Raw genomic sequence first — 27,590 nt, 5'->3', positions numbered from 1 at the left:
TGTTAACCTGTGTGTGTGTGTGTGTGTGTGTGTGTGTGTGTGTGTGTGTGTGTGTGAGAGAGAGAGAGAGAGAGAGAGAGAGAGAGAGAGAGAGAGAGATTTTAACATCATAGGGGGCATTCCCAGAGACCTTATAGATCTACCCGCCGAGTCTTGAGAGAGCACACATCCTTGATTGATGGCTGCAACCCCGAAAGGATTACATGTGCAAAATGGAATCTCACAAATGCTTGCAAACAAGAGCAAAGCAAAATGGCCTCATTAGTAAATAAGATTACAAAAAATTCAAGAAACAAAACTCCATCACATATGTTAAGGCTTGCTCTCTTTTGATCATAAGCTCTTTTTTACATTATAAATACAAAACTTTCCACGGGACCTCCGCTCTTCTGATACAAAGGTATCATCAACAAATGGTGGATATTTTTATATACCTTAGCCAAGGTACCGCAGAAGAATGCCGTTATTTCCGAGGACAAAACCTTTTCTATCATCTATAAACCTGTGCATACAAGAATGTACACCCTGAGCAAAAACGGAATCTTAAAGATCACAAACCACATCTAAAAATTCAAAAAACAAGATGTGTCCATCTTTGGATTGTCGATCAATTGGTAATACCTGCATAAAATATAGACATAGAAAATTGCAAGAAAATACTTACTTCACTGAATACAGATTTCCTGCAATGTTATCTGCTGCTTTATCCCGAATCCACGATCTTCCGCCATCCACCGTTCTCAGCAAAATCCCACTACCTCCAGCTGCCCATGCTTCATCCTATCCAAAAAACAAAAAACACATAGCTTAATGTGCTTGTGCAAATGTTTGTGGTCAAGCATGTGCAGCTTGCTCGGTCCCTTTGTTTCAAATTCAAGCCCCAAGAGCCTCATGCACACATGCTAGCGCAGGCACACACACATACACACATATTGTCCCACATACATGCATCATTTGACTTGAAGCATTCTAAACTCAAAGGTTTTGGACAAAAGAATTTCCTTTTTCTCGAACAAGAATAGGAGTGTTGTGGGTTTTGACAAGTGGATATACCTAGCTTTCTTACTATTGCAATACATTTTGTGGGTCTATATGATGAAAAAAGATGAAATGCAAAGAATACCATTTTTGTGGGCGCGCATGCCCACACAAAGGACAAAGGCTGTCACAAACAAGGCAAACAACACATCCAAGTCAAGAAGCTAGATCAGATACAAGAAAATGGGTAGAAGGAGATGCGGGTTAGAGCACACACACACACAAGCCTATCCAAAGGACAAATGGCTTAAGCATCCTTCGGAATTTACTATAATTCCTTAGTCAGATACAAGAAAATGGATGAGGGTAAAAACTTATACACACATAAGCCTAACCAAAGGACAAAGAGCTTTAAACATCCTTAGAGATTTGAATCAAGTTGCCATCTGTGTTAGGCGCAAGGACGATCCATTTTTCTGATTCAGACACAAGATTTTCCATGTAGGGACTGTACTGAGAACCACGTATAGTTCACCAAGTTAACAATTTATACGTAGCTAAATTGGCCTTTCTTGTGGAAGCTGGGAACTTGTAGCATGAACTTATCCAGCCACATCAGAAAACTTGTGATCCATTGACGTCTCTAGACACTTGGGAAAGAAGTATTGAGAAAGGAAGTACTGAAAAAGGATCTTACTTTTGATCGATATCCAACATCCAATATTCCAAACCCTCGACTTTGGATTTGTGCTTCTTCAAAGTCTTCTGACACCTGTATTCATAAAGGCAACCATCATGAAAAAAATAGTCATAGTTCACAAAAGGCCTCACAGGAAAGGAAACCTGAATCGATAGAAAAGCTAAGCATGACCAAGACAAGCCAATAACCATGGTAAGGATAACAAGACACGTTTCTTGATCACACAAAAACAAACTGTGGATGCACAAAAAGACTGCTTACCCCTGAACCTTTGCTTAGAAACAATCCTCCACCACGTACAACGAGCCATAATCCACCATCAGCACGCCAGCCCATATTTTGTATTCTTCGAGCACTAGTACGGTTATGTGGTTGCCAATAGGGCTACATACGGACAAAATCAATCTCTCTCTCTCTCTCTCTCTCTCTCTCTCTCTCTCTCTCTCTCTCTCTCTCTCTCTCTCTCTCTCTCTCTCTCTCTCTCTCACACACACACACACACACACACACGCAAGCACCACGCAAACAAGAAAGTTGAAGGATGTACAATGCTTTTGTTCCCCTAGCAATCAAGGATATAATGAACTTTTGGTCATATTGTCTTTGTATCCTTGGATTGTATACACTCTTCATGTAAAAATTAGTAGATGAAGGTCTGAATCATATTGAATCCGAACCCCCATGCAAACAAGAGCCATTTGAAGAGTTATGCTTAGTACTAATGAGCATTATAGACAAGCAACTCATAAGGATCCCTCCCAAAATATCGTTGGACTTTATGGAAGACCTAATTTATGCTTAATGCATGATGCAGCTACCACAGAAGCAATTCCTTGGGAAAACCCCTGAAATCAACAATGAAATTGGACTACTAAGGAAAAAATTCTTCTTACTTGTGTTGACAATGCACTCAACGACCCTACTTTCATCTCTGAAAAGTTCAATTGTGAACAAGCTCATAATACATTGCTAGGGGAGGATTTTGAGACTTGAGAGGAGACATAAGAAATCCTCAGTAAAATCAATCAAGAACTTGCTTCATATTATTGCCAAAATTCACTTCCTTTATCCTACACGATTGCTACATACAAAGCCCATAAGACAGGCTTTAGAAGATTACATGTGGAGCCTCATGTTGCTACTCAAAGATTTCACTCATGCTGGCCTAAAATTGCATCCCTTTACTAAAGGGAAGAGCTAGGAAGCTCAACCCAAAAGCACTACTGTGCTACAACCTCTATATACAATCATGGTGGGTGGAAGAATCCATTTATAATTGCATCTAAACCTACCACAACATGCCTTCGTACTTATGACTGGAGATATAAAGAAATGTTATGAGAATATCCCTCCTAACAAACAACTGGGGTTGATCCCTACCATGAACCAAATGATACATGATGTATTTGGTACTTCACATGGAAGGTTCATATCGTTTAGAAACTTTCCTTGGAAATTCCAAGAAGGCCTTTGGACAATAGGTACGAAATAGATATCTCACTAAATGAGACTGAGATCATACAGCTAAAAACTTGGCTGATCAGTAAACGTATACATACAAAATCAACAAGAAACCTTTGGTAAGCAAATGGTATACACATGTATCATGCTCACCTATTTGGTGCAATCTATACATGCACTTGAATACAATTACATCAAGCACATGCTAGGTGACCCTCAAAAGAGACCTATGCTACAGTACCTCAAGAATTCCTTTAATTATTTTGATGATATACTTTGTATTGACAAATTTCCATCAATACTTCTTGATGGAAGAAAGGATATACCCAAAACAACTCTTGATTGAATCAACAATAGGGACAAGTGCAAAATTCATAAACCCAGAGTTCACATGTAGCATTGGAGAACTTTCCAACCCTCAGTGGATAAAGAAACAAGTATACCATTAACACCAAGAGTAGCAACCGCCCCACACTATGATCACATTAGGTCATACTATCTCAAATACAACCTATACTATTCTGTAATACCTCACCCCAAAAGGCACCAAAGATATTAAGGCATTAAGTAATGCATTTTGCCAAAAAGGATTTGAGAGAGCCTTACTATGGAGGATCACCAAGAGATGCCTTAGAAATGCAAGGAATGTAGGCATACCCCCAAGAAATTCTAAAGTAGGTAAATATTGGGCACTAGGGACCCCTATTGAGGGGCCTAATGCCCCCAATATTTGGGAGTCCCTAGAGTGGGAAGGCTGGCGGGCCACCTACACATATTAACAAACCCTTAGCAAGATTCAACCCTTAGCAAGATTCAAACGTGCAAATAGTAAAACTTTCCAATTTTACTCAAAATGAGCAATTATCCCTTGTTTACCTCACAACCAATCAAGAGATGTGCATAAAATTCTATCATTTAGAAAGATCTTGAAATTCCTAGGAAACTGCAAGCCTACAAGCCACCATAGGCAATGATGAAGCATTACTAGCGCTACTACATGAAAAAACATTGCTCTTGGCGACTTAAGAGCTAATATTCCAAGAGTTGGCTAAAGTGGAACACTACTGTTAAGGGTGGTGGCTAAAGATGTGAGGACCTGCAAACTCATAGAGAAACTGCTTGGACCCTACACAACATCTTTAAGGCTAGCCATGTAGCAACATACTCAGGTTTCTCCTAGCCTATGCCTTGCGCATAGAGTGGACATCAATAACAAGTGGAATTTCCTATTGAAGCCGTCTTCCACATTTAAAAATACAACAATTTTTGTGGTTGTGGCGTGATGGTGGCAGGTAGGGACTTTCCTTACTCTACGTTGAATGGCCGCTATGCTCTAATGCTAACTCCAAAGCATGGTTACCATCCTATGGCAAATGATGTTAATATAACAATCTACGGTGAGCTCTATCCTATTGTGTTATTCTTCTTGCTCTAGGCTTTCTACCCCCAATTGTCTCCTGCACATACACACACACACACACACTCATACCAAAAAGAAAAATAGCCCTTCTACCTTGTTGATGTTACAATATTACATGAAGGCAAACTTTTTCTGTAGCCACTTGGACACTCCAAGTCGAGAATCTACCCCGACACCACCAAATAACCACTTCGAAACGGTACACAGTTCATAATTTATTCAACACTGGCCAATGGAGTTCCGTGCCTAGAGTTATTGGCCCCAAAGACTGGCACCCCTTTCAGTATTTCTTTTTGTATTAATCTGAGTTCAAAGTACAAGAGTGCAGGCAAGCGCTCACACTCAGACTCTACGTCCAGATGCTCTGTGCTCACATATATAAAGGTTACAAGGGATGCCAAAAGCAGAGCCCCAAAAGCTGAAAATCAAAAGCCTTGATAAAATAAAGCACAGGCTCTTTCTTTCTCTCTCTTAAGCCTTTATAAAATAAAGCAAAAAAAAGGCTTCTCTCTCTAACTTATGCTTTAATAAAATAAAGCAAGTTTAAGCTCTCTCTCTTAAGCTGCCTTACGTGGAACAAAGCATCGCCCAAAAGCTGCCAGCGCTGTCGTACAGCACTGCCACGTCAACAGTACAGAATTCCGCAATCTGCACCGCGTTTTGCGTTGGCATTCGTACAACCTGCCACATGTAACCACGTCACCATTTAGGGTTTCCTACAGGGTGTGTGTGGATGTGTACTGGCACGCCACGTCACCAGTTTGTGACATACCCCCCTCTTGAAAGCATTGTAATCGCCCTCGATTACGCCTGCAAAACAGACAGAGGCCATAAACTGTCTTAGCACACTCATTGTTAGTACCGACGCACTAGGAACACACATCTAGCACACGTACCAATCGACAGTCACATCACACGACATCACAAGGCATCCCTAGACATCACGGGACATCACATGCATTCAACATTCATTCGGATCTTAGACCATGATTTATCGGCAATGTAGCTAGCAATCGCATCTAGATCTAGTCAGGACCTCATAGATGTCCGATTGACTAACCCCTATTACAACCATGTCTATTTGAGATCATTTAGACCAAAATGCTGCAATCATTTCGTCTATCAGTTCTTGCACTTAAAAACAAGTCAAGAACAAATCAGTTTCATATTCAAGAATTCCATTTCATAAAGTCATACAACAGAATACTGTCAGCTCTCAGTATCCCTGAAGCTCAAAGAGACATCAGTGACTCTAGTATTCTAAAAATCAATGCATTTGTTGACAAATAAGCGGAGTAACTCCCCTCTTGTGCATCCCCACTGCACCAAATCTACGGCCAAGCTGAATTTTGGGTTGCATTTGGAATAGACTATGCTAAACCAAAAGCTTCAAGGTAAAGATTCACAATCTGAGGAGTATCTGCTAGGTCCTCCTCCTCCATCCACTTCGAATCCGATGCAAGATAGTTCTTGAATTTAACCAAGAACCGCCGTCTTACTTTACCCTTATTCTTTGTGTCCTTATGTGGCAAAATCTGTTCAAGAACAAGGATCTCCTCGTTTTCCTCCACTTCGGGTTGCTCATCGAGCTCCCCATCATCAAGCACATCACCTTTGAAAGGTTTCAAGAGACTCACATGAAATGCATGTGAATCCTCCAAGTGTCAGACAGTTACAGTCGGAAGGAGACATCATTGATCTTTTCAGAGATCTGGAAAGGTCCGTAGTATCGCATGATAAGCTTTGGCAAAAGCCTCTCCTTTCCCTTCTTCTTTCTCAGACGTGCCTTCTCAAAACGTAAGAGCACCCAATCATCCTCCTTCAATTTCAAATCGTGATGATGGCGATCCGCTACCTTTTTTTATCGTTCTTGAGATTTTTGCAAAGCCTCGCAGACCTTGGCAAAAGCCATGTCTAAGTCGCGCGTATACTCATCAGCTTCAAAAATCTTATCTTTCGTGCTTAGGAAGGGTGGAATCTTCGCAACATCTTTAACAATCTCAAATGGTGCCTTCCCTGTCGAAGAGTGTATCGTGTTGTTGTAGGCAAAATCCACCGAAGGTAGATACTTTTCCCATTGAGTCTTCTAATCGGAGATATAAGACTTCAATAAATCTAAAACCACTGAATTGGCAATCTCAGATTGCCCATCGGTCTGCGGGTGGAAAGATGACGAGAACTGTAACCGCGTGCCAATGTTCTCCCAAATTGCCTTCCAAAACAAACTCGTAAATCTGAGGTCCCTGTCAGAGCCAATCATCTCAGGCATGCCATAGAATCTGAAAATCTCGGCCACAAACAGTCTCACTAAGTGATCCAGCTTGACTGTCTTCTTCACGGGAATGAAATGCGCTTGCTTGCTAAATCTGTCAATAACAGTCTAGATACCATCGTGACCACTTGTAACAAACTTGGACACTCCAAGTCAAGAATCAATCACGACACCACCCAAATAACCACTTCAAAACAATTCACAGTTCACAATAGATTTGCATTGGCCCGGCGGAGTTCCGTGTCTAGAGATATTGGCCCCAAAGACTAGTGCCCCTTTCGGTATTTCTTTATGTATTAATCAGTTCAAAGTACAAGAGTGGTTCGGGTTTCACTCTTAGACTCTGCATCCAGATGCTCTGCAGAGTTGAGCCCTCACCACTTATTTATTGTTTACAAGGGTTGCCAAAAACAGAGCCCCAAAAGCTTCAAAATCAAAAGCCTAAATAAAAGCAAAGGCTCTCTCTCTTCTCTCTCAAACTCTCTTGAGTTTTCAAATGAAGCAAAAGCTATTCTCTTTCTCTCTCTTGCGTAGAGAAAAGCAAAACTGCCGCAAGTGCTGAAAAATCTGCCGCACTGCCGTACGGTGCCACGTCAGCATGCCAACGCATTTCACGGGATTCAACCTTACTATTTTTAGGGTTAGGGTAAGGTTAGGGCAAAAAATAGGGTTAGGGTTCCTGGCTGTTTAGGGTTTCAGCAGTTAGGGTTTTGGCAAAAAATTAGGGTTTGTAGGTTTTAGGGTTAGGGATTCCAAAATTAGGGTTTTCAGCAACAGTCAAGGTTAGGGTTTCCCGCATGCTCTCTGGCAGACACGTCATCACTTTATGACATAACCCCCTCTTGAAAGCATTGTAATTGCCCTCGATTACGCCTGCAAAACAGACAGAAGCCATAAACCCTCTTAGCAGACACTGACTGTTAGTACCTATGCACTAGGAACACACATCTAGCACATGTACCAATCGACAGTCACATCACACGACATCACATGACATCATATGACATTCAACATTCATTCGGATCTTAGATCATGATTTATCGGCAATGTAGCTAGCAATCGCGTCTAGATCCAATCGGGATCTCATCGATGTCCGATTGACTAACCCCTATTGCAACCATGTCTATTCAAAATCAATCAGACCAAAATGCTACAGTCATTTCGTCTATCAATTCCTGCACTTGAAAGAAGTCCAGAACAAATCAGTATCATAATCAGGAATTCCATTTTATAAAGTCATACAGCAAAATACTGCCAGCTCTCAATATCCCTGAAGCTCAAAGAGACATCAGTAACTTTAGTATCAAAATCGAGGCATCTGTTGACAAAGAAGCGGAGTAACTCCCCTCTTGTGCATCCCACTACACCAGATCTCCGGCCAAGCTGAATTCTCGGTTCCATTTGGAGTAGACTATGCTAAACCAAAAGCATCGAGGTAAAGTTTCACATTCCGAGGAGTATCTGCTAGGTCCTCCTCCTCCATCCACTTCGCATCCAATGCAAGATAGTTCTTAAACTTAACCAAGAACCGCCTTCGGACTTTACCTTTCTTCATATCCTTATGTGCCAAAATCTATTCAGGAGCAAGGATCTCCTCGTTTTCTTCCACTTCGGGTTGCTCATCAGGCTCCCCATCATCAAGCACATCACCTTTAAAAGGTTTCAAGAGACTCACATGAAATGCATTGTGAATCCTCCAAGTATCAGGCAGTTTCAATCGGAAGGAGACATCATTTATCTTTTCACTGATCTGGAAAGGTCCGTAGTATCTCATACTAAGCTTTGGAAAAAGCCTCTCCTTTCTCTTTTTCTTTCTCAGGCGTGCCTTCTCAAAACGTAAGAGCACCCAATCATCCTCCTTCAATTTCAAGTCGCGACGATGGCGATCCGCTGCCTTTTTTTATCGTTCTTGAGATTTCTGCAAAGTCTCGCGAACCTTGGCAAAAGCCGTATCTAAGTCTCGCATATATTCATCCATTTCAAAAATCTTATCTTTCGTGCTTAGGAAGGGTAGAACCTTCGCAGCACCTTCCTCAATCTCAAATGGCGCCTTCCCCGTCGAAGAGTGTATCTTGTTATTGTAGGCAAATTCCACCAAAGGTAAGTACTTTTCCCATTGAGTCTTCTGATCCCATATATAAGACTTCAATAAATCTAGAACCACTGAATTTGCAATCTCAGATTGCCCGTCAGTCTGCAGGTGGAACGATGACAAGAACTGCAACCGCCTGTGCCCTCAGCCTGTCAGGCGTATCCAAATCGAGCCGCCAATTCCAAGTGAAAAGAAGTTGGCCTTGGCTCCTTCAAAAGAGCTTCCTGATCCTTCACTTTGCCCCAAAAGCGGCAAAGTTTGTACTTTCATTCATTTGATTCGGTTCAGGTCCCATGCCCTGTGGTACCAGTTCTGCTTTTTATCTGCCTTTTCTGCCACATCTCTCAGCTGCTTTAGAACTTTCTGGCCTTTCTTCATCTTGTTCATTAGGTGCCTTGTCAGGGCACTTCGTGGAGATATGTCCATGTTCCCCGCATCCAAAGCACTTCCCCTCCCTGATGAAGCGAGCTCTTTCCTCAAGAGTAAGCTTGGGTCGTGCATCCTTCTTTTCTAGGTTGCTCTTTCTCTTTCTACTTTCATTCGCTGAAGTCTGTTCGGCTCGTTGTGCATGACCTCATCGGTGGGGTAGGTCAGACTACTAGAGTGAATGGCAAAGCCCCGCTTCGCATGACTCATCAACTGCTGAATAGAAGCTGACTCCTGTTCCAAGCAGTGATCTTGGATCTCTGTAGGTAGACCCAAGGTAAACCGCTCAATCTATTCTCTGAACGAGATCTTCTTGAATGAAGAGGCGGGTAGAAAAGAGCTCCAGAATATCTCGCAATAAGCATCCACTGTATCTCTCTTGGTCATCCGAAGATGGTTCCAAGCAGCTCGTATATCGCGTTCATACTCTTGCGTCAGCCAAGAAGAAATAAAAACCTTCTTAAATTTCAGCCATTTAACTGGCGCAGTCTTGTTTAAAAGAAGCGTGGACCACCAAGTTCGAGCATTCCCCTTAAAATAAAAGACAGCTCTCCTGATCTTGGAGTGCTCTGAGTAGCGTCCTCCCACGAAAGCGATGTCAAACTGTTGTATAAAAGACAAAGCCTTCAAAACATCTTTATATCCTGAAAAAGTGTCAAATTTGATCGACTGTCCACCTTCCTTAAACTCTTGAACTTTCTTGCTTTTATCTTCTAGAAAGTCATAATGGTTGGCTTTTTAAAAATTCTTCTTCTTCGCATAAAAGTTACCGTCTCAGAGTCTGAACTATCTGTAGACGAAACCTCTGTAGAACTGTCACTCACTAGGCGAGATTTAGACTTCTTTGCCTTTTTCTTGCTCTTTCCGAAGCGTTGTTTCTTGCTTCGCTTTTTGCCTTTTCTGTCTTCTTCGCTCGAATCAGATGAGCTAGAAGAACTGTCAGAAGAAGAAGAAGAAGAACTGGGTACTCCTTCAAATGGAACTCGCTTCTTCTGTTTTTGCTTTATCAAATGTCGACTGACGACCCAAATAACCCGGGAAGTCAATGCCCTTCTTTTTCTTTTTACCGTGCTTTTTAGCTTTGTTTTGCGCGTCAAAAAGCTGAGCAATCTGTGCATCAACCACCTCTTCTAATTCCTTCTCTGAATATTGCTTGTGAGCAGAAGGTTTCTTGAGAGCGGGTTTTGGGAGTGGTGGTGTGGTTTTCTGCCACTGCTCGTACACTTCCTGAAAAGAAGTCTCGCTAATATATTTTGTCAATTTCGGGTCCTTCGCAAGACTGAGCATCATCTTTATTGCATCGCTGATCAATTGGCGATGCTTCATCTCTCGTTGCTCTGCCTGAGTAGGCCGAGGCGGGCCATACTCTCTACTGGAATCTTCATTATGATCCTTGCCCGCATCTCCGGATGCAAAGAGAGTCGACTGATCCTTGCGTGAAGCCATAGGTGCCGCGGAAAAAAAATTGGGGATAGGATTTCTCGTAGAAGAGAAATTGGCCATGCTCTGATACCACTGTAACAAACTTGGACACTCCAAGTCAAGAATCAATCACGACAACGTCCAAATAACCACTTCAAAACAATTCACAGTTCACAATAGATTTGCACTGGCCCGGCAGAGTTTCGTGCCTAGAGATATTGGCCCCAAAGACTAACACCCCTTTCGGTATTTTCTTTATGTATTAATCAGTTCAAAGTACAAGAGAGTGGTTCGGGTTTCACTCTCAGACTCTGCGTCTAGCTGCTCTGCAGAGTGTGAGCCCTCACCACTTATTTATTGTTTACAAGGGTTGCCAAAAGCAGAGCCCCAAAAGCTTCAAAATCAAAAGCCTAAATAAAAGCAAAGGCTCTCTCTCAAACTCTCTTGAGTTTTCAAATAAAGCAAAAGCTATTCTCTTTCTCTCTCTTGCATAGAGAAAAGCAAAACTGCCGCAAATGCTGAAAATCTGCCGCACTGTCGTACGGTGCCACATCAGCATGCCAACGCATTTCACGGGATTCAGCCTTGCTGCTTTTTAGGGTTAGGGTTAGGGTTAGGTCAGGGCAGAAATTAGGGTTAGGGTTTTTGGCAGATTAGGGTTTCAGCAATCAGGGTTTTTGGTAGAAATTAGGTTTTGCAGGTTTTAGGGTTAGGGATTCCAAAATTAGGGTTTTCAGCAACAGTCAGGGTTAGGGTTTCCCGCATGCTCTCTAGCAGACACGTCTATCACTTTAGGGTTAGGGTTTCCAGAATTAGGGTTTTCAACAACAGACAAGGTTCAGTTTCTCGCATGCTCTCGGGCAGACATGTCATCACTTTGTGACACCACTCTGTGTTCTCGGGAGAGAAAAAATGAAACCCATTGCAATACTTTCCGAGGGGCAGGTGGGTATGGGCAAAGGCTGTAACAATCCCTATGCTTTATGCCTGTCAAACTTGACCGTCGAGCATACCAAGCACCGGCGCACAACCTCGTCCACATCCTTCCTGAGTCTCGGCCAAAAGAAATATCTCTCTACCCCTTTCATGGTGGTAGCACTGCTGCGTAACTCGTAAAAGGCGGACAGTGACATTCAGTCATAACCTTTTCCCTCAACGACTGTGTAACGCACAACATGGTTTTCCTCATCAAGTAGCCATCCCGAATGGAGTATCCCGCTACTGTATCCCCATCTCGTATCTGTGTAAAAATGTCTGCAAAATCGTGATCTGTGGCTTACTGGTCGACCATATCCTCGAAGCTCCTATGATGGATCGCGGAAATAGCCAGAACCAACGACTTCCGAGACAAAGCATCTGCCACCAAATTCTTCTGTCCCTGCACATGGACAATTTGGAAGTGAAACTGTGACAAGATGTTCGCCAACCGCATCTGCTTTTCCGATAGCTACTTCTGTGACAAGAAGTAGCGTAAACTTTGACGGTCTGTGAAGACAGTAAAATCCGCTCCGAGTAGGTAGTGCCACCACTAAGTAAGAGCATGGATAACCGCCAAAAGCTTTTTCTCATAAATCTGTGTTGTTAATTCCGGCCTTGAGAACAATCGGCTCTCGTAAGCAATGACATGGCCTTCTTGCATTAAGACCGCACCCAAACTACGACCACAAGCATCACAATATACTTCAAATGACTTCTGCAAGTCCGGCAAAGTCAAAACTAGTCATGTAGTCAATTTCTCTTTCAATGTCTAAAAGGCAGTCACCTCTGCAGATCCCCACGAGAAAGGGACTCCTTTCTGTGTCAAGATATGCAAAGGGGAAGCAACCTCTGCAAACTTTCAAATGAACCGCCTGTAGTATGAACACAATCCCAAGAAGCTTCTAACTTCATGGACATTCTTCAAATCATGCCAATCATGGATAGTCTCTATCTTGGCCGGATCCATTTGCACTCCTGCTGCTGACACAATGTGTCCCAAAAAGTGTCTCTGGTAGGAAAAAATTCGCTTCTCTTCGCATTAATCACTAACTTGTGATCTCGTAACGCCTGAAAGACCTGAAGCAGATGATCTCTATGTTTTGCCTCATTCTTGGAGAAACAATGATATCGTCAAAGAAAGTGTCAACAAATGGTCTATACTCTCGAAAAATCATGTCCATCATCCGGTTAAATGTCGCAGGAGCATTAGTTAAGCCAAAAGGCATCACCAAAAACTCAAATAACCCAAAAGTCGTCCGAAAGGCTGTCTTGTAGACGTCTCACGACGCGATTCTAATCTGATGATATCCACTCTTCAAATCAATCCTGCTAAAACACGAGGATCCCTGTAATCTGTCGAGTATATCATCGATCTTAGGAATCGGAAATCTGTTCTTGATGGTGATTTTGTTGAGAGCTTTATAATCGATGCACATTCTCCAAGATCCGTCTTTCTTCAAAACATCAATACTGGAGAGCAGATCCTTTTCCAAGAGGTCCTTCACTTGGTTCATAATCTCTTCGTTCTGTGCTAGGCTCACACGGTAAGGTGGCCGGTTCGGTGGTGTGCTTCCAGGAATCAGATCAATGGTGTGATCTTCAGGAGGAGCAAGTGGTAACTCGCCTGGCAAGCCCTCTGAGAAGCAATCGGCATGAGAGTGGAGAAAATCTTGGCGTTCTTTATCAAGTTCAGACTTTGAAATGGCCAAAGCCAATACAAGACTCCCCCTTAAGTTTAACATCAAGTACAATTGTTATGCCCTTCTCTGTAGTCAATGTCGCTTTCCTCGCCCCATAGTCGACCACGGCGTTGTTCTTGTGGTACCAGGGAATTCCCAAGAGAACATAACAACCTTCCAAAGGTATTATGTAAAAGTCCTCATGCCCCAAATACCCCTGACAATGCAACCGAAGTTTGCCAATGACAAGTGTAATGGCTATGTCCCTGCCTGGTGCCGCTAGAACTGTCTCCGCAAGTGGTCACATCCGATCGGGAGTGATCTCGAGCCGCACCGCCAACTCCGGTGAAATGAAGTTGGCATTGGCTCCTCCATCAAAAAAGATCAGGGCTTCTTGGTCTTTCACTTTGCCCCAAGCTCGGCAAAGTTCTGTACCCTCGTCCACCGTGCTAGGATCGGTACCCACGCAATCTGAAACCAGTCCTGTTTTCATCTTGCCTTTTCTTCCACGTTCCTTAACTGCTCTCGAACTCTAAGGCCTTACGTCGTCCTTATCGTTATGTTCTTTCTGCGCCTTTTTAGGGCATTTCGTGGAGATATGTCCAGTTTTCCCGCATCCAAAGCACTTCCCTTCCCTGATGAAGCGAGCTCTCTCCTGAGGAGTATGCTTGGGTCGTGCATCTTTCTTTTCTGGGTTGCTCTTCCTCTTTCTAATTTCATTTGTCGAAGTTTGTTCGGCTCTTTGTGTCATGATCTCATCGGTGGGGTAGGTCAGACTGCCAGAGTAAATGGCAAAACCCCATTTCGCATGACTCATCAACTCCTAAATGGAAGCTGACTTCTGTTCCAAGCAGTGATCTCGGATCTATGTAGGTAAGACCCAAGGTAAACCGCTCAATCTGTTCCTTGAACGAGATCTTCTTAAATGAAGAGGCAGGTAGAAAAGAGCTCCAGAGTCTCTCGCTATAAGCGTCCATTGTGTCCTTCTTGGTCATCCGAATATGGTTCCAAGTAGTTCGTATATCGCGTTTATACTCTAGAGTCAACCAAGAAGAAATAAAAAGCCTCTTGAATTTCAATCATTTAACTGACGCAGTCTTGCTTAATAGAAGCGTGGACTATCAAGTTCGAGCATTCTCCTTAAAATAAGAGGTAGCTCTCCGAATCTTAGAGTGCTTTAAGTAACGCCCTCCCGCGAAAGCGATGTCAAACTGTTGTACAAAAGACAAAGCCTTCGAAGCATCTCTATAACCAGAAAAAGCGTCAAATTTAATTGACTGTCCACCTTCCTTAAATTCTCGGACTTTCTTACTTTTGTCTTCCAGAAAGTCATATTGGTTGGCTTTGTAAAAATTCTTCTTCTTTGCATAAAAGTTGCCAAGGTTGGATCAACACGTACATACGGATCAATTCCGTACTGTACAGACATTCTGTACGGATCCGTACCGTACGGAACGATCCGTATGCCGGGTTTTTTTTTTTTTTTGGTGTGGGTGTGGAGCCCGTACGGTGTTGATTTAAAATAAAAATCTAAGTCTCTTGCAGTAGTTACACAGTATCTGGTTGTCTTGTAAAACGTGTCTTTGAATGTCTCTATAAGTTGTTGGCTTCTCTCTTGTTTTTTATTGGAAATGTCCTAGAAAATTCAGTACTTTGCGGTTTTTTTACAAGGGTACGTATTTCTATGTACATAAATTTTTTTCCTGTACGGAACAACGTATAGTACGTACATATACGCCACGTACAATATGTTTGGTACCACCTTGACAGTTGTTGTCGTCGGAGTCTGAACTGTCTATAGACGAGTCCTCAGTAGAATTGTCACTTACGGGGTGAGATTTAGACTTCTTTGCCTTTTTCATGCCATTTCCGAAGCGTTGCTTCTTGCTTCGCTTTTTGCCTTTTCGGTCTTCTTCGCTCGAGTCAGATGAGCTAGAAGAATTGTCAAAAGAAGAAGAAGAAGAAGAAGAAGAAGAACTGGGTACTTCTTCAAATCAACACGCTTCTTCAACTTTCTTGCTTTTTCAAAGGTAGACTGACGACCCAAATAACCCCGGAAGTCAACGCCTTTCTTCTGCTTTTTGCCGTGCTTTTCAGCTTTGTTCTGCACGTCAAATAGCTGAGCAATTCGTGCATCAACCACCTCTTCTAATTCCTTCTCTATATACTTCTTGGGTGTAGGAGGTTTCTTGAGAGCGGGTTTTGGGAGTGGTTTTGTGGTTTTCTACCACTGCATATGCACCTCTTCGAGAGAAGTCTTGCTCATATATTTTGCCAGTTTCGGGTCCTTGGAAAAATTAAGCATCATCTTTGTTGCATCGTCGATCAATTGTCGGCGCTCCATCTCTTGACGCTCCCCCTGAGTAGGCTCGGGGCGGGCCGTACTCCTCGCGTGAATCTTCGTTGTGATCCCTTCCCACATCTTCGGATGTAGAGGGAGTCGATTGATCCTTGCCTGAAGCCATAGGTGCCGCGGAAAAAATTTAGGGATCGGATTTCCCGTAGAAGAGAAATCGGCCATGCTCTGATACCACTGTAACAGACTTGGACACTCCAAGTCAAGAATCTACTGCGACAGCACCAAATAACCACTTCAAAACGGTTCACAGTTCACAATTTATTCGACGCTGGCCCGGCGAAGTTCCGTGCCTAGAGTTATTGGCCCCAAAGACTGGCGCCCCTTTCAATAATTCTTTTTGTATTAATCTGAGTTCTGAGTTCAAAGTACAAGAGTGCGGGCAGGCGCTCACACTCGGCCTCTGCGTCTAGATGCCCTAAGTTGTGAGAGGCCTGCTCACATATTTAAAGGTTACAAGGGATGCCAAAAGCAAAGCCCCAAAAGCAGAAATCCTAAAGCCTTGATAAAATAAAGCAGAGGCTCTTTCTTTCTCTCTCTTAAGCCCTTATAAAATAAAGCAAAAAAAAAAGGCTTCTCTCTCTAACTTATGCTTTAATAAAATAAAGCAAGTTTAAGCTCTCTCTCTTAAGCTGCCTTGCATGGAATAAAGCATCACCCAAAAGCTGCCAGCGCTGCCGTACAACACTGCCACGTCAGCCGTACGGAATTCCGCAATCTGCGCCATGTTTTGCGCTGACATCCGTACAGCCTGCCACGTGTCAGCATTCGGGTCCTCTGCAACCAGCCAGCCATGTCACCATTTAGGTTTCCTGCAGGGTGTGTGTGGATGTGTACTGGCACGCCACATCACCAGTTTGTGAAATTTTCACTTACAAAACAGCACAAAGGCACATTCCAATATGCAACCATCGGTGAAAAAACCACTCAAGATTTCTAAGAAGCACAAAGCTGAGGGAAAAAACCAATGGATCAGCATAGGCGTCAAGATATGAGCAAGAGGGAGAGTAGGAACTTGAAGATAGTGAGAGTAGGAACCATAAGAGGCTTATGACTCTAGGACAAGGCTGTATAAATCTACCCAGAGCCACCCATAGCCCAAAGTCATTCAACATTTCTAGGACACCTTGCTCTGATACCTTTCCCAACTAACAAGTGGCACACACCACCAGGACAACAGCATGCTGGACCACCAATGCCACCAAGAAGCCGAGCCCATACTCAAGAGGTCATGAAAAACTTGCATAAACAAAAGCTTGGGGCAAGACAAGAAAGCTGGTCCAACCTCAGCCACACACACCACCTCCTCCAATGCAAACCTCCAACAAGCAGGAGAAAGAAGAACAACCAAAAATAGGAGAAAACAAACCGAAACAAAAAAAACAAAGGAAAGAAACAACATACAAACGTACACAACACAGAGCATCGAATACCGAGGTATACATAACAGAAAACAAGAGAGCACAAGCAAAAACCCCTCACAAAATCTGATACACTGATAAAGGAACACGCTGACAGGAGAGGAGCACAGCAGCCTAGAGCTGATTTGTCGCAGGCAAGAGAGAGATGCGAGGCTGCAAAACACATCATTGCTTTAGCAAGCAAGTATCGCAGCATGAGGATACGAGCCTGCAAGAAATGGGCATTGTGGGTAAAAAGAGGGAAAGCGTGCACCTTTGTGGAGGTAGATGGGGTGTAGGACAGGGCAAGCTCGTCTCTCAGAGTTCGGATCCCACCTCCACTAGAGGCATACTCATTGACCGTGCGATGAACCTAGGGAGATCCAAGCGTCCACAATGACATAGGAGAGCATCCTAGCATAGACAGAGATTATAGAGGAGGATTCGGATTATTTTGGTGCGCCACGCACGATGCCCAGTCATGTTTTTTACCATGGAGGACATCAAGGAGATCCGACACCGACCCATGCTGAATTTACTCCGAGCTGGAGGATTATCTTAGTAGCTTAAGTTTCTTGCACCCCTCATTATTTTGTACCTTTGTATTGACTAGAGAGTCTCTAGTCTTTTCCCCACTTTCACTTTCACTACACCATTTTGTTTATGATGTTAGTCTTTCTTTCAATACATAGACTTTGTATTAGATTCACCCGTTTGTAACTTGTTGGTCTCATAGGTCTCTCTCTCTCTATTGGCCAGATACGCACATCTTCACACCAGCTTCGGATCGAGACTGGTAGATACAACGGAGTACCAACAGAGGCTAGGACATGTCCCCTATGTCACATGGAGCCTGAGACAGTGTTGCACTACACATGCCACTGCCCAGTTTACTATGAGATACAAGGCCGCTTTCACTGCCTATTCAGAGAGGGCTTTGGACAACTCTCAAGAGTCATGGGGTATGAGGACCAGAGATGTCTGGGTCTGTTTTTGCTCGAGCTGCACAGACACAGAGAGAGCGTGATGAGAGGAGAGACTAGCCAGTCTCATAGACGGATCACAGACTTCCTTAAAGTGGACACTGGGCAGCCAGAGGTGCAACTACCACAACAAAGCTCACATTCTCCTCACACAAGAGGCACGTTGGTCAATTGAGCGACCGAGCTAGGGAGATCTAACGCCTACGACTACGGAGGACTACACAGCATCCACGGAGGCTGCATCAGAAGATTCAGATCACTTTGGCCCGACATGCACGAGGTTCAGTCAGACTATTGACCATGGAGGAGATTGATGAGATCTGCCAGCGACCAATGATGGATCTCCTATGATTTAGCTCTTTTGAGGATTGTACATCCTGCTTATCTTGTACCAGCCTTTGTATCAGCTCCCACCCATTATATTATATTCATAGTTATCGGGGAATGCCACCCCGTGGGCTAGGAACGCCGGAACGACGTTCCAGAGGGGTTTCATGGCTTGGAACGGTCCAGATGAGAGAATGGCCAGATGTTCCGGACAAGAATTTGGTACCGGAACAGCTCGAAACGGCTGGGAATGGGTAGATTTTCAGATTTATGTGCTTTATCTTGTGAGGCTCCCCCTTATTTAATACCCTTCCCCCCACCCCTTACCTTCACAATGCACACAAGCTTTCAAGAGCCAAAGCTCAAGCTCTACCGTCTCGAGTCTCGAGTCTTGACTCTCAAGCTCTAACCTCGTTAGTCTAGACTCTAGACTCTAGAGTCTACAAGGCTCTCTCTCTCTCTCTCTCTCTCTCTCTCTCTCTCTCTCTCTCTCTCTCTCTCTCTCTCTCTCTCTCTGCGTCTCGCCCCTCCTCTCAAGCTCTCAAGTCTATACGACACACGTTTGCCATAGTAAGGTTGAATGGTATTCAAATCAAGTTTTTTGTGAGTTCTAGTAAGGTTGAATGGTATTCAAATCAAGTTTTTTGTGAGTATTAGAGTCAAAGGACTTTGACACTTCTATAATTCAATCACACAGAGCTTAAGATTGCATTATTTGGGTGCTTTTATGCCTCTCGTTCCGCGTCATTCCCGTTTTGGACCCCTCGCCGTTCCCCCCTTCCACGGAATCCTGTCGTCGTTCTCGTTCCACATCTCGGCTAACTATGATTATATTCCCACACGCACACCCACATTGTTTGTATTAGCCCCCAGTCACTATTTTCACCCCCCCCCCCCCCCCCCCCCCCCCCCCCACTCATATCCTACACAGTTCTAGCTAGCTGCTTAGTTCACATCTAGCAATTAAGATTTTAGTTTTTCACTTTACTTCACCCAGACATTGTATTGGATCCTCGAAGATTGTATTAGTTTGTTCTCATAGGTCATTTTGGCCTTTTGAAGACGTTTAATATAACATGTCATCTCTCTCTCTCTCTCTCTCTCTCTCTCTCTCTCTCTCTCTCTCTCTCTCTCTCTCTCTCTCTCTCTCTCTCTCTCTCTCTCTCTCTCTCTCTCTCTCTCTCTCTCTCTCTCTCTCTCTCTCTCTCTCTCTCTCTCTCTCTCTCTCTCTCGGGATAGTTTCCTACGACGTTAAAATTCTCTTCTTCTCGCGCGCGCGTGTGTGTGGGTGTGTGTGTGCTAATAAAAAGAAGAAAATGGTATAGCCTTTCTATCACCCAAGTATGGTAGATTGGTTATGCCATTTCCCTCTTGAATAAAAGGTCTTGAGTTCAACTCTCCTCGTCGGATAGATCCTTAAGGTCTCTTGGGATAGTTTCCTACGACGTTAAAACTCTTCTTCTTCTTCTTCTTCTTCTTCTTCTTCTTCTTCTTCTTCTTCTCTCTCTCTCTCTCTCTCTCTCTCTCTCTTTCATGGAGAGTACGCAGCTTTGGGGAGCATAGAGAGGATGTGTTCACAGATTCAGTTTCAAGCTCTGGCTATTTGACACATTGGTGACTTCAGCTATGCTTTATGGGGTGCAAATATGGATACCATCAGAAGACCATCATAGCTGAGCTGGAATTTCTAATTGATGGAGAGGTATGGAAAGGCCTTGGTCTCTATGATTTCCAGGATGATTAGGGTAGTCTCTATGATTTCCCAAATGATTAGGGCCAAGGCCTCTGTACCGCACGAGATTATTTCTGCAAAGCTTGCTGCTCCCCGTTGGTCATAGAGGCGCTTACCGAATCCGTCTCTTTTATACACACTATCTGGGATCTCCCCAAAGATAGATATGCTCGTCTAGCTTTGGAGTCTTCTCGACAGCTTGCCCCACAGGGAGACACATCTTGTTGGTATGCACAAATGACATCATGGTCTCAGCTGCATGGATTTAGTATGGACAGACTACCCCCCTTAAAGTATTGGATGCACCCTCCTTGTCCCTCACACGGACCGAGACTACCCGCCTCATCAGACAGGATTTGATTCAAGTAGACACCAGGAGGACTTGGACAGAGCCGACACAAGAGCTTGGCACGAAGATGGCTATCTACAAAGAGCATCTTCTCCAGCTAGCAGAGGATGGATATGATTTCAAACCTGCCTATATGGACACTCATTTATCCCATGGGATACGATGTGCTATGGTCAAATGTGCACATCATTGCATCAGCTAGAGATTGAGACTGGTAGATTTAGGAGAATACAAGCAAAGGCCAGGATTTGTCAGTTGTGTCATATAGAGCGAGACATAGAGTTACATCACATATAATATACTATGAGATACAAGGCCGCTTTTACTGTCAATTCAGAGAGGGCTTTGGACCACTGGCTAGAGTCATGAGATATCAGGATCGGAGATGCCTCCGCTTGTTTTCGCTAGAGCTGCACAGACACAAGGAGAGTCTCTTGAGGAAATTAGACAATGGGAGACATTCACAGAGGGAGATCACTGACTTCTTTAGAGCAGAGGCTCGACAGTCAGATGAACGAGCTTCACAGTCGACTTCAAACTCCACCTTTACTTGACTAACAAAGCAATTGAGCTTGGAAAGCCACACGCCGACGTCTACCAAGGGCCACCACGACATCAACGGAGGCTCCATAAGAGGATCAAGACTATTCTAGCACAGCATGGGAGACACCCAATACGACTATTTACAGAGGCGGACGTTGATGATGCTCTTCAACGAGACTAATGCAATACATCCTTCGACAACGCCCAATATCGCGCATCCTCGGATATTGATGTTCTTTTAGCTTTTAGCTAATGTTCATTATCTTACTTCATTTTCTTTTGTGCCAAGACATTGTATTAGATCCACCAAGATTGTATCAATCTGGTCTTCTCTCTCTCTCTCTCTCTCTCTCTCTCTCTCTCTCTCTCTCTCTCTCTCTGGATAGTTTCCTAGGACGTTAAAATACTCTCCTCCTCCTCTCTCTCTCTCTCTCTCTCTCTCTCTCTCTCTCTCTCTCTCTCTCTCTCTCTCTCATTAGGGCGCTCAATAGGAAACTGGGCAATGTATCGAAGAGGTAAAGGCATTATCCAGGAGTTTTAAAACTCCTAAACCGGCCTCTCTCTCACTTGCCCCTTCTCAGGTTTGTTCTTGTTCTTATTTTCTTACCCCTCGTTGGACCCTCAGTCCTTAGCTGAGATGTATATGACAGCCCGATCTATTGTAATGTTTTGTTTATGGTTCCATAGGTCATATATGACCTCCGTGGACAATAATAAATCTATCTATCTATCTCTCTCACACACACACCTTTTTTTTTAGTAATGTCAGATTGAATTACCAATGGGAAACCTCAAGATGAGGAAAACCCATAGAAAATACTACAATCGAGAAATCAAAAATAGTCAAAGTAGAGCTCGTAATGACTAGCGAGAAGCTCATCCAAGTCATAAGCAACTCGCAAAGACTGTTGGAGAGATGTCTTGAAGAAGGAAATATACTCCACTTGAATCTGTTGAAACACGAGGAAATTGCGTGCTCTCCACACTGTCCATAACACCCAAAATCTAACCCACCCGGAAAAGTATGCATACGGCCGAAGCAATGGCGGAAGCACTCCAAAGATCCAGAAAGATCTACTGAAATGCATGCCAAGGAAACACGTGCGAAGAGCTGTAGAGATGCAATCCACAAATTGTTGCGTACGAGAACAAGACCGCAATAAATGTGGAATGTTCTCAATGGTTGCACCACGGCGAGCACATCGCAAAGAGGCCAATCTTCTAAATCGCAGAAATTTGCCAATCGGGAGAACCCCAACGATGCATCTCACATAAACAGTCACTCCTTCAAAGGCAGTTTAGCATGTCACACTTTCAAGATTTTACTCCGCCACCTTGTTGCGTACGAGAACAAGACCGCAATAAATGTGGAATGTTCTCAATGGTTGCACCACGGCGAGCACATCGCAAAGAGGCCAATCTTCTAAATCGCAGAAATTTGCCAATCGGGAGAACCCCAACGATGCATCTCACATAAACAGTCACTCCTTCAAAGGCAGCTTAGCATGTCACACTTTCAAGATTTTACTCCGCCACCTTGTTATACTCTTGTTATTCCATACCTTATTACAGTGTTCTTGGATCCAGGAAGATGACTGCAAATGATAGTACACTTTCTTTGCAAATATCGAACGGATTGAAGAACCATCATAAAGCCAATCACAAATTCGATTCTCCACAACCCGTGGCGGAACAGGAGATATTGAGTCAACCAGATCCTTAAGGGTGTCCCACATGTGCCTATATAGTGTCCCAAGCCCAAAGGTAAGAGCACCATGTCTAAATGAGAGCACTTGTCCATCAGCGTCCGTCTCATCAATTATCCTATCAATACCTTTCTAGGAGAGAAAATAAGCTTGTCTGGAGAGCGTTGAACAAGAGTTTGATCAAAAACTCGAGTCCAATGTAAACGCTCCAATCAAAGTGAATTTCCAAAAGCGACATCTCTACCATGCCACAACAATTCCCGTGTGACCAATTTCCAATCCGCTACAAGAATGGAAGCAAAGAGGCATCCAGGTATTGTGGCTTCAAGCTTACCAAGAACCACATCCCAATACGACGGCTACCAATGGCCAAAAGCTGGTGTAGAAACCGCACGGGCAGAAAAGCGCAAACATCTACGTCCAGGGCTGCTTTTGATAAACCAACACCAACAACAAAGTGGCCTTTCTTGTTGTAACATGAGAACAAAAATGCAGAATATTCAAACCACCATAACGCTTTGGAGTACACAACTTATCCATCGCGAGCAAACGCAAGCCCTTTTTCTGAGAGGAAGTAGACCATAAGTGCTCTAGGATCCGAGACAAGTGTAATTTAGACCTTAATTTATTCTCAACCCAATCCAATAATTTTGCATTGTTAACTGACCAAACCAACGGATATCCAAGATGTCTCACAATTTGATCACGCTTCACTATCTCACCTAGCCATAATACCGAGTGCCAATCCATTTGATGCACTAGTAACAATTTAGATTTTCGGAAATTCACTTACAGACCTGGGACCAACCCATAAACATGTAATGCTTCCATGATACATTTAACATTCTCAGGCCTATTTCTAGGCCACAACATGGAGCCATCCGCATAAGCTTGCGCCACAAAATGATCACGAGACGACAGTTCCAAACCATGTAGATCACCAGATGTCGTTAAGGCGTCCAGATACAACAATAGAGGATGTGTAGCAATAGCATACAACATAGCACTCCAAGGGAAACCTTACCTGACCAATCTACCGAGATCCCATAACAGAGTCAGCTCACCATCAATGATTCCAACAAATTGACTATTCTCATAAAGAAAATAGACCACCCGACACATTCTGGACCCAAAGCGCAAAGCCTTCATGATCTGAGCAATGAAGTCCCAATGATCAGTGTCAAATGCTTTCTCTATATCAACCTACATGATAAGTACATCTTGTCAAGTATATTTTGCATACTTAATTCGAATGAAAGCATTAGCGATATTATCAATAAGTTGTCGGCGAGGAATGAATCCATACTGAGGTGGATATATGTTAGAGCACAAATGATCATTAATACGAGCAGCTATCATTTTGGACAACAATTTGTAAATGACCGGCATAGGCGTCATCGGATGCCAATGTGAGAAGTATTCATATAGTGTTTGCTTGGGCAACAATTTCACCAATCCTTTCCATGACTGCGGCAGAGATTGTGTAGTCCATGCATGATTATCATGAAAAGTAGAGGCTTAACTTGAGGGAGCCTCCAGCCTGGCAAAACCCGTTGAAAATGATCCATCATGAAAACCGCCAATTGACTTTTATTGGCCGTCCACCATTGCCCACTATCGACCATAACCCTTTTGATAGATACAGATTGCCTCAAATGATGCAAATGCTTAAAGAATTGCTTCGATGAACAGCCTTTATCCATAAAAGCATAGTTTCTGGATCTAACCTTCCGTTTTTCAAGTTTCCTCCTATTATTATGCATCAAAGAGGCTTTAGCTGCACATGATTCCTCTTGTTCCAATTGAGTAAGCTGTCTAGTATCTGCAAGACTTACACACACACACATACACACAAAAAAAAAGAAGAAATCCCTTTATCAAATAAACATCACAAGGCTTTAGCTGCACATGATTCCTCTTGTTCCAATTGAGTAACCTTCCGTTTTTCAAGTTTCCTCCTATTATTATGCATCAAAGAGGCTTTAGCTGCACATGATTCCTCTTGTTCCAATTGAGTAAGCTGTCTAGTATCTGCAAGACTTACACACACACATACACACAAAAAAAAAAAAAAATCCCTTTATCAAATAAACATCACAAGGCTCATACTAAAAATATATATACAAAGCCAATCACCAGAGATGTATGATCCCAAAATGTCCACAAACTATACAATAATTGACGAGGACTATTTCTTGGTTCTCAATCTCTCAGAACTCCTACCATATACATTTCATCATGTCCACGAGGTGGAAAGTTGTTCTCATATAGAGCCATAGGCAAAAGGAACATCACCTCTATCAAAATTGCATGAAGTACAACAATAAATTCAAGAGCCCTTCCGAGCTCAAGGAAAACAAGTGATATTTCTACCGAAGAAGTGCAAGCTTGAAAAGGTAAATCCTAGAGAGGATCCATATGCATATATACTTGTCTAATTGGAGGCATCTTTGACTGCATCTATCGCCTTCTCCTCTCTTCTTTGCTTCTATCTTGCTGGCTCTCTCTGCTCCTAACCGCCTAGAACCTTATGATACCTCTACTTGTCTTGCCTCAGGCACTATACGTTGTCTCTGCTCTGAACACTATTTCCTCCTAGAGCATCCAGCTGCCATATGACCAACTCTGCAACATACAAAAGAGTGTCTTGGTAAACCAATAAAAGAATACACAATGTTGTATATCTCCTCCATGTATCGTAGGTAGAGAAATGAACCGAGGAGGATTCTTCAAGAGAGAGGGGTGAAGAATCAATCTAACAGTGGGGTTATATACACCATCAGTGGGGTTAAATAAACCATCAAACGATGCACCACCCTCACTCAAAGCAACAACCAACCTACTATCAATCTCTGTACTATGCGGCTAAAACTTTGGGGATAGTCCTGGAACCTAGTTGTAACTGGTAGAACCTCACCGAGACTAGCTAGATCCATCCCCTGCCTCCATCCATACGAATAACAATATGCTCCTTTGAACCAAAGGAGACTATGGCAATGCTAAACTACCCTCATCCTACCTCAGTTTGAACCATGTAGCAACCTCTCCACAATGGCAATCTTGGAGGCCACACGAGAAAGGTAGCTCCCAAGAAGTCCATAAGCACACTTCCTAATAGAATCCTCGAACCACTTTGCATACCAAACAACATGCCTCTGTGGATGATAATGTAGCAACCTCTCCCCAATGGCAATCTTGGAGGCCACACGAGAAAGGTAGCTCCCAAGAAGTCCATAAGCACACTCCCTAATAGCCTCCTCGAACCACTTTGCATAGATGAGTACTGGCCGAGGTGTTTGCAGACGTCATGGAGCAGGTGATAGATGAGTACTGGCTACAGAATGGGCTGGTGTATTGTGGATCAAGCCTTGAAAGTTCCCTTCTTGGTGCACATTGCCAAGCTGGCAGAGGAGTGTTGCACTTGATTGAGATCTATTCCTGGGATGGCTTTTATTGAGTCATGCTAGATTTAACCTGTTTTGATTAGCAAACAAGAGGCCAAGCAGTCATATATCTAAGAAAGAACAATTGTGTTATAGCTTTAAAGTGATCCCTTCAAGAGTAATTAGTTGTTCAGAGATCAGCCCGATGCTTTGTGATTAATATTGCTGGACATGTTCACGATCTGAAAAGGGCAAGCTCTTATATAGCAACCTTTGGAAACATACCTGAAGAGAGGTTACTCTGTAACAAAGATGGGTGTGGTGACAGTCGTAGAAAACATGGGTCACAGGTCAAAGATGATTCTTAGTTGTACGACCAATTGCATAAACAACTGATAAGTTTGTAATTTGAGGGGAAACTTGTAGGAAAAGGCGGATTTCGCAACCAGAATGACTGACCATTGAAATACAAAATTCTTAGTCTTGTGTAGACCATGAAGGTAAATCTACAAACCTGCCCCGGCTCCCAAGTCAGATAAAAGTTGCCACGACTTGATACAGCAACATAGTCTCCAGAATTTGAGCGATTTATTGCATTGAAAGTTCCCGTGTAATAGCTAGCCCCACTAATTCCACTTGAAACTGTGCTGGAAAACGAAAATTCATAAACAATTATCAGAAACCAGATTGCACAATTTAGTTTTTGAGGCACTAAATTCAATAAGATGAATCACCCAGCAACATTAGTGATGACATACAACCATGAAATATAATATCCTAATAACTAGCTGAAGACCTTAGAATCCAGAACTAGAGCACCACTTCCGGACTTATACTTGACATAACACTGATTGCCTTGATGACAACAATGTCTAAGGGATAGAGACAACATGAACTTCTTGGGCTAGAGCCTGTAGGTGTCCTGATAATTTAGAAGGTACCAAGTGAACAACACTTGCCCCCTTAAGGCATGCATAACCAAACAGAAACGGTTAATGAAATCAGGCGTTGCACCGAATGCAAGAGTCTGCTGCCCCTGCTGCAATCAATCAAGTCTGTTCATAGCCATGCAGTGCAACACACTGATTGCAACGCACTGGGCTGAATTGTCGCTCATGCTACAGCCCTTCACAGTACTAAACACCTGACCCAAATTGAAAAAACTACACGTGAACAACAGGAAATAGGTGAACATGTAGCCTCTGAAAAGAATGTGCACCGGTTCAAAGTGGCTGAGACAGTCTCCTCCACTGCGGCTTTCCAATTGTAACCCCTGTTGGACGTGACATAGATTGCTCCCTCATCTGTGACCATCTCTGCACCTTTTTCACCCGTTCCCTTGATAATTACCTGCGAAACAAGAATTCTGTTAACACGATCCAG

The 27,590-nt window shown here is 43.3% G+C and overlaps 1 protein-coding gene across 1 annotated transcript in view; it reads right to left on the bottom strand.

Moving 5' to 3' along the window:
• Positions 1-244: 244 nt before the first annotated feature.
• Positions 245-27,590, bottom strand: part of HCF136 (photosystem II stability/assembly factor, chloroplast (HCF136)) — a 50,499-nt gene continuing 23,153 nt past the window's right edge. The window contains exons 3-8 of the mRNA XM_086498910.1: positions 27,427-27,557; positions 26,722-26,854; positions 1,940-2,062; positions 1,676-1,750; positions 665-780; positions 245-502 (exon numbers count right to left, since the gene is read on the bottom strand). Of these exons, the coding sequence (XP_086355036.1) occupies positions 436-502; positions 665-780; positions 1,676-1,750; positions 1,940-2,062; positions 26,722-26,854; positions 27,427-27,557 (645 nt within the window). The 3' untranslated portion in view covers positions 245-435. The remainder of the gene's footprint in view (positions 503-664; positions 781-1,675; positions 1,751-1,939; positions 2,063-26,721; positions 26,855-27,426; positions 27,558-27,590) is intronic.

Source organism: Adiantum capillus-veneris, chromosome 24 (assembly GCF_014529385.1).
Source record: "Adiantum capillus-veneris isolate H3 chromosome 24, ASM1452938v2, whole genome shotgun sequence".
In the NCBI taxonomy this organism is placed as follows: Eukaryota; Viridiplantae; Streptophyta; class Polypodiopsida; order Polypodiales; family Pteridaceae; genus Adiantum; species Adiantum capillus-veneris.
The sequence above is the reverse complement of the archived record's forward strand: the minus strand, read 5'-3'. Positions and strand labels throughout refer to the sequence as shown.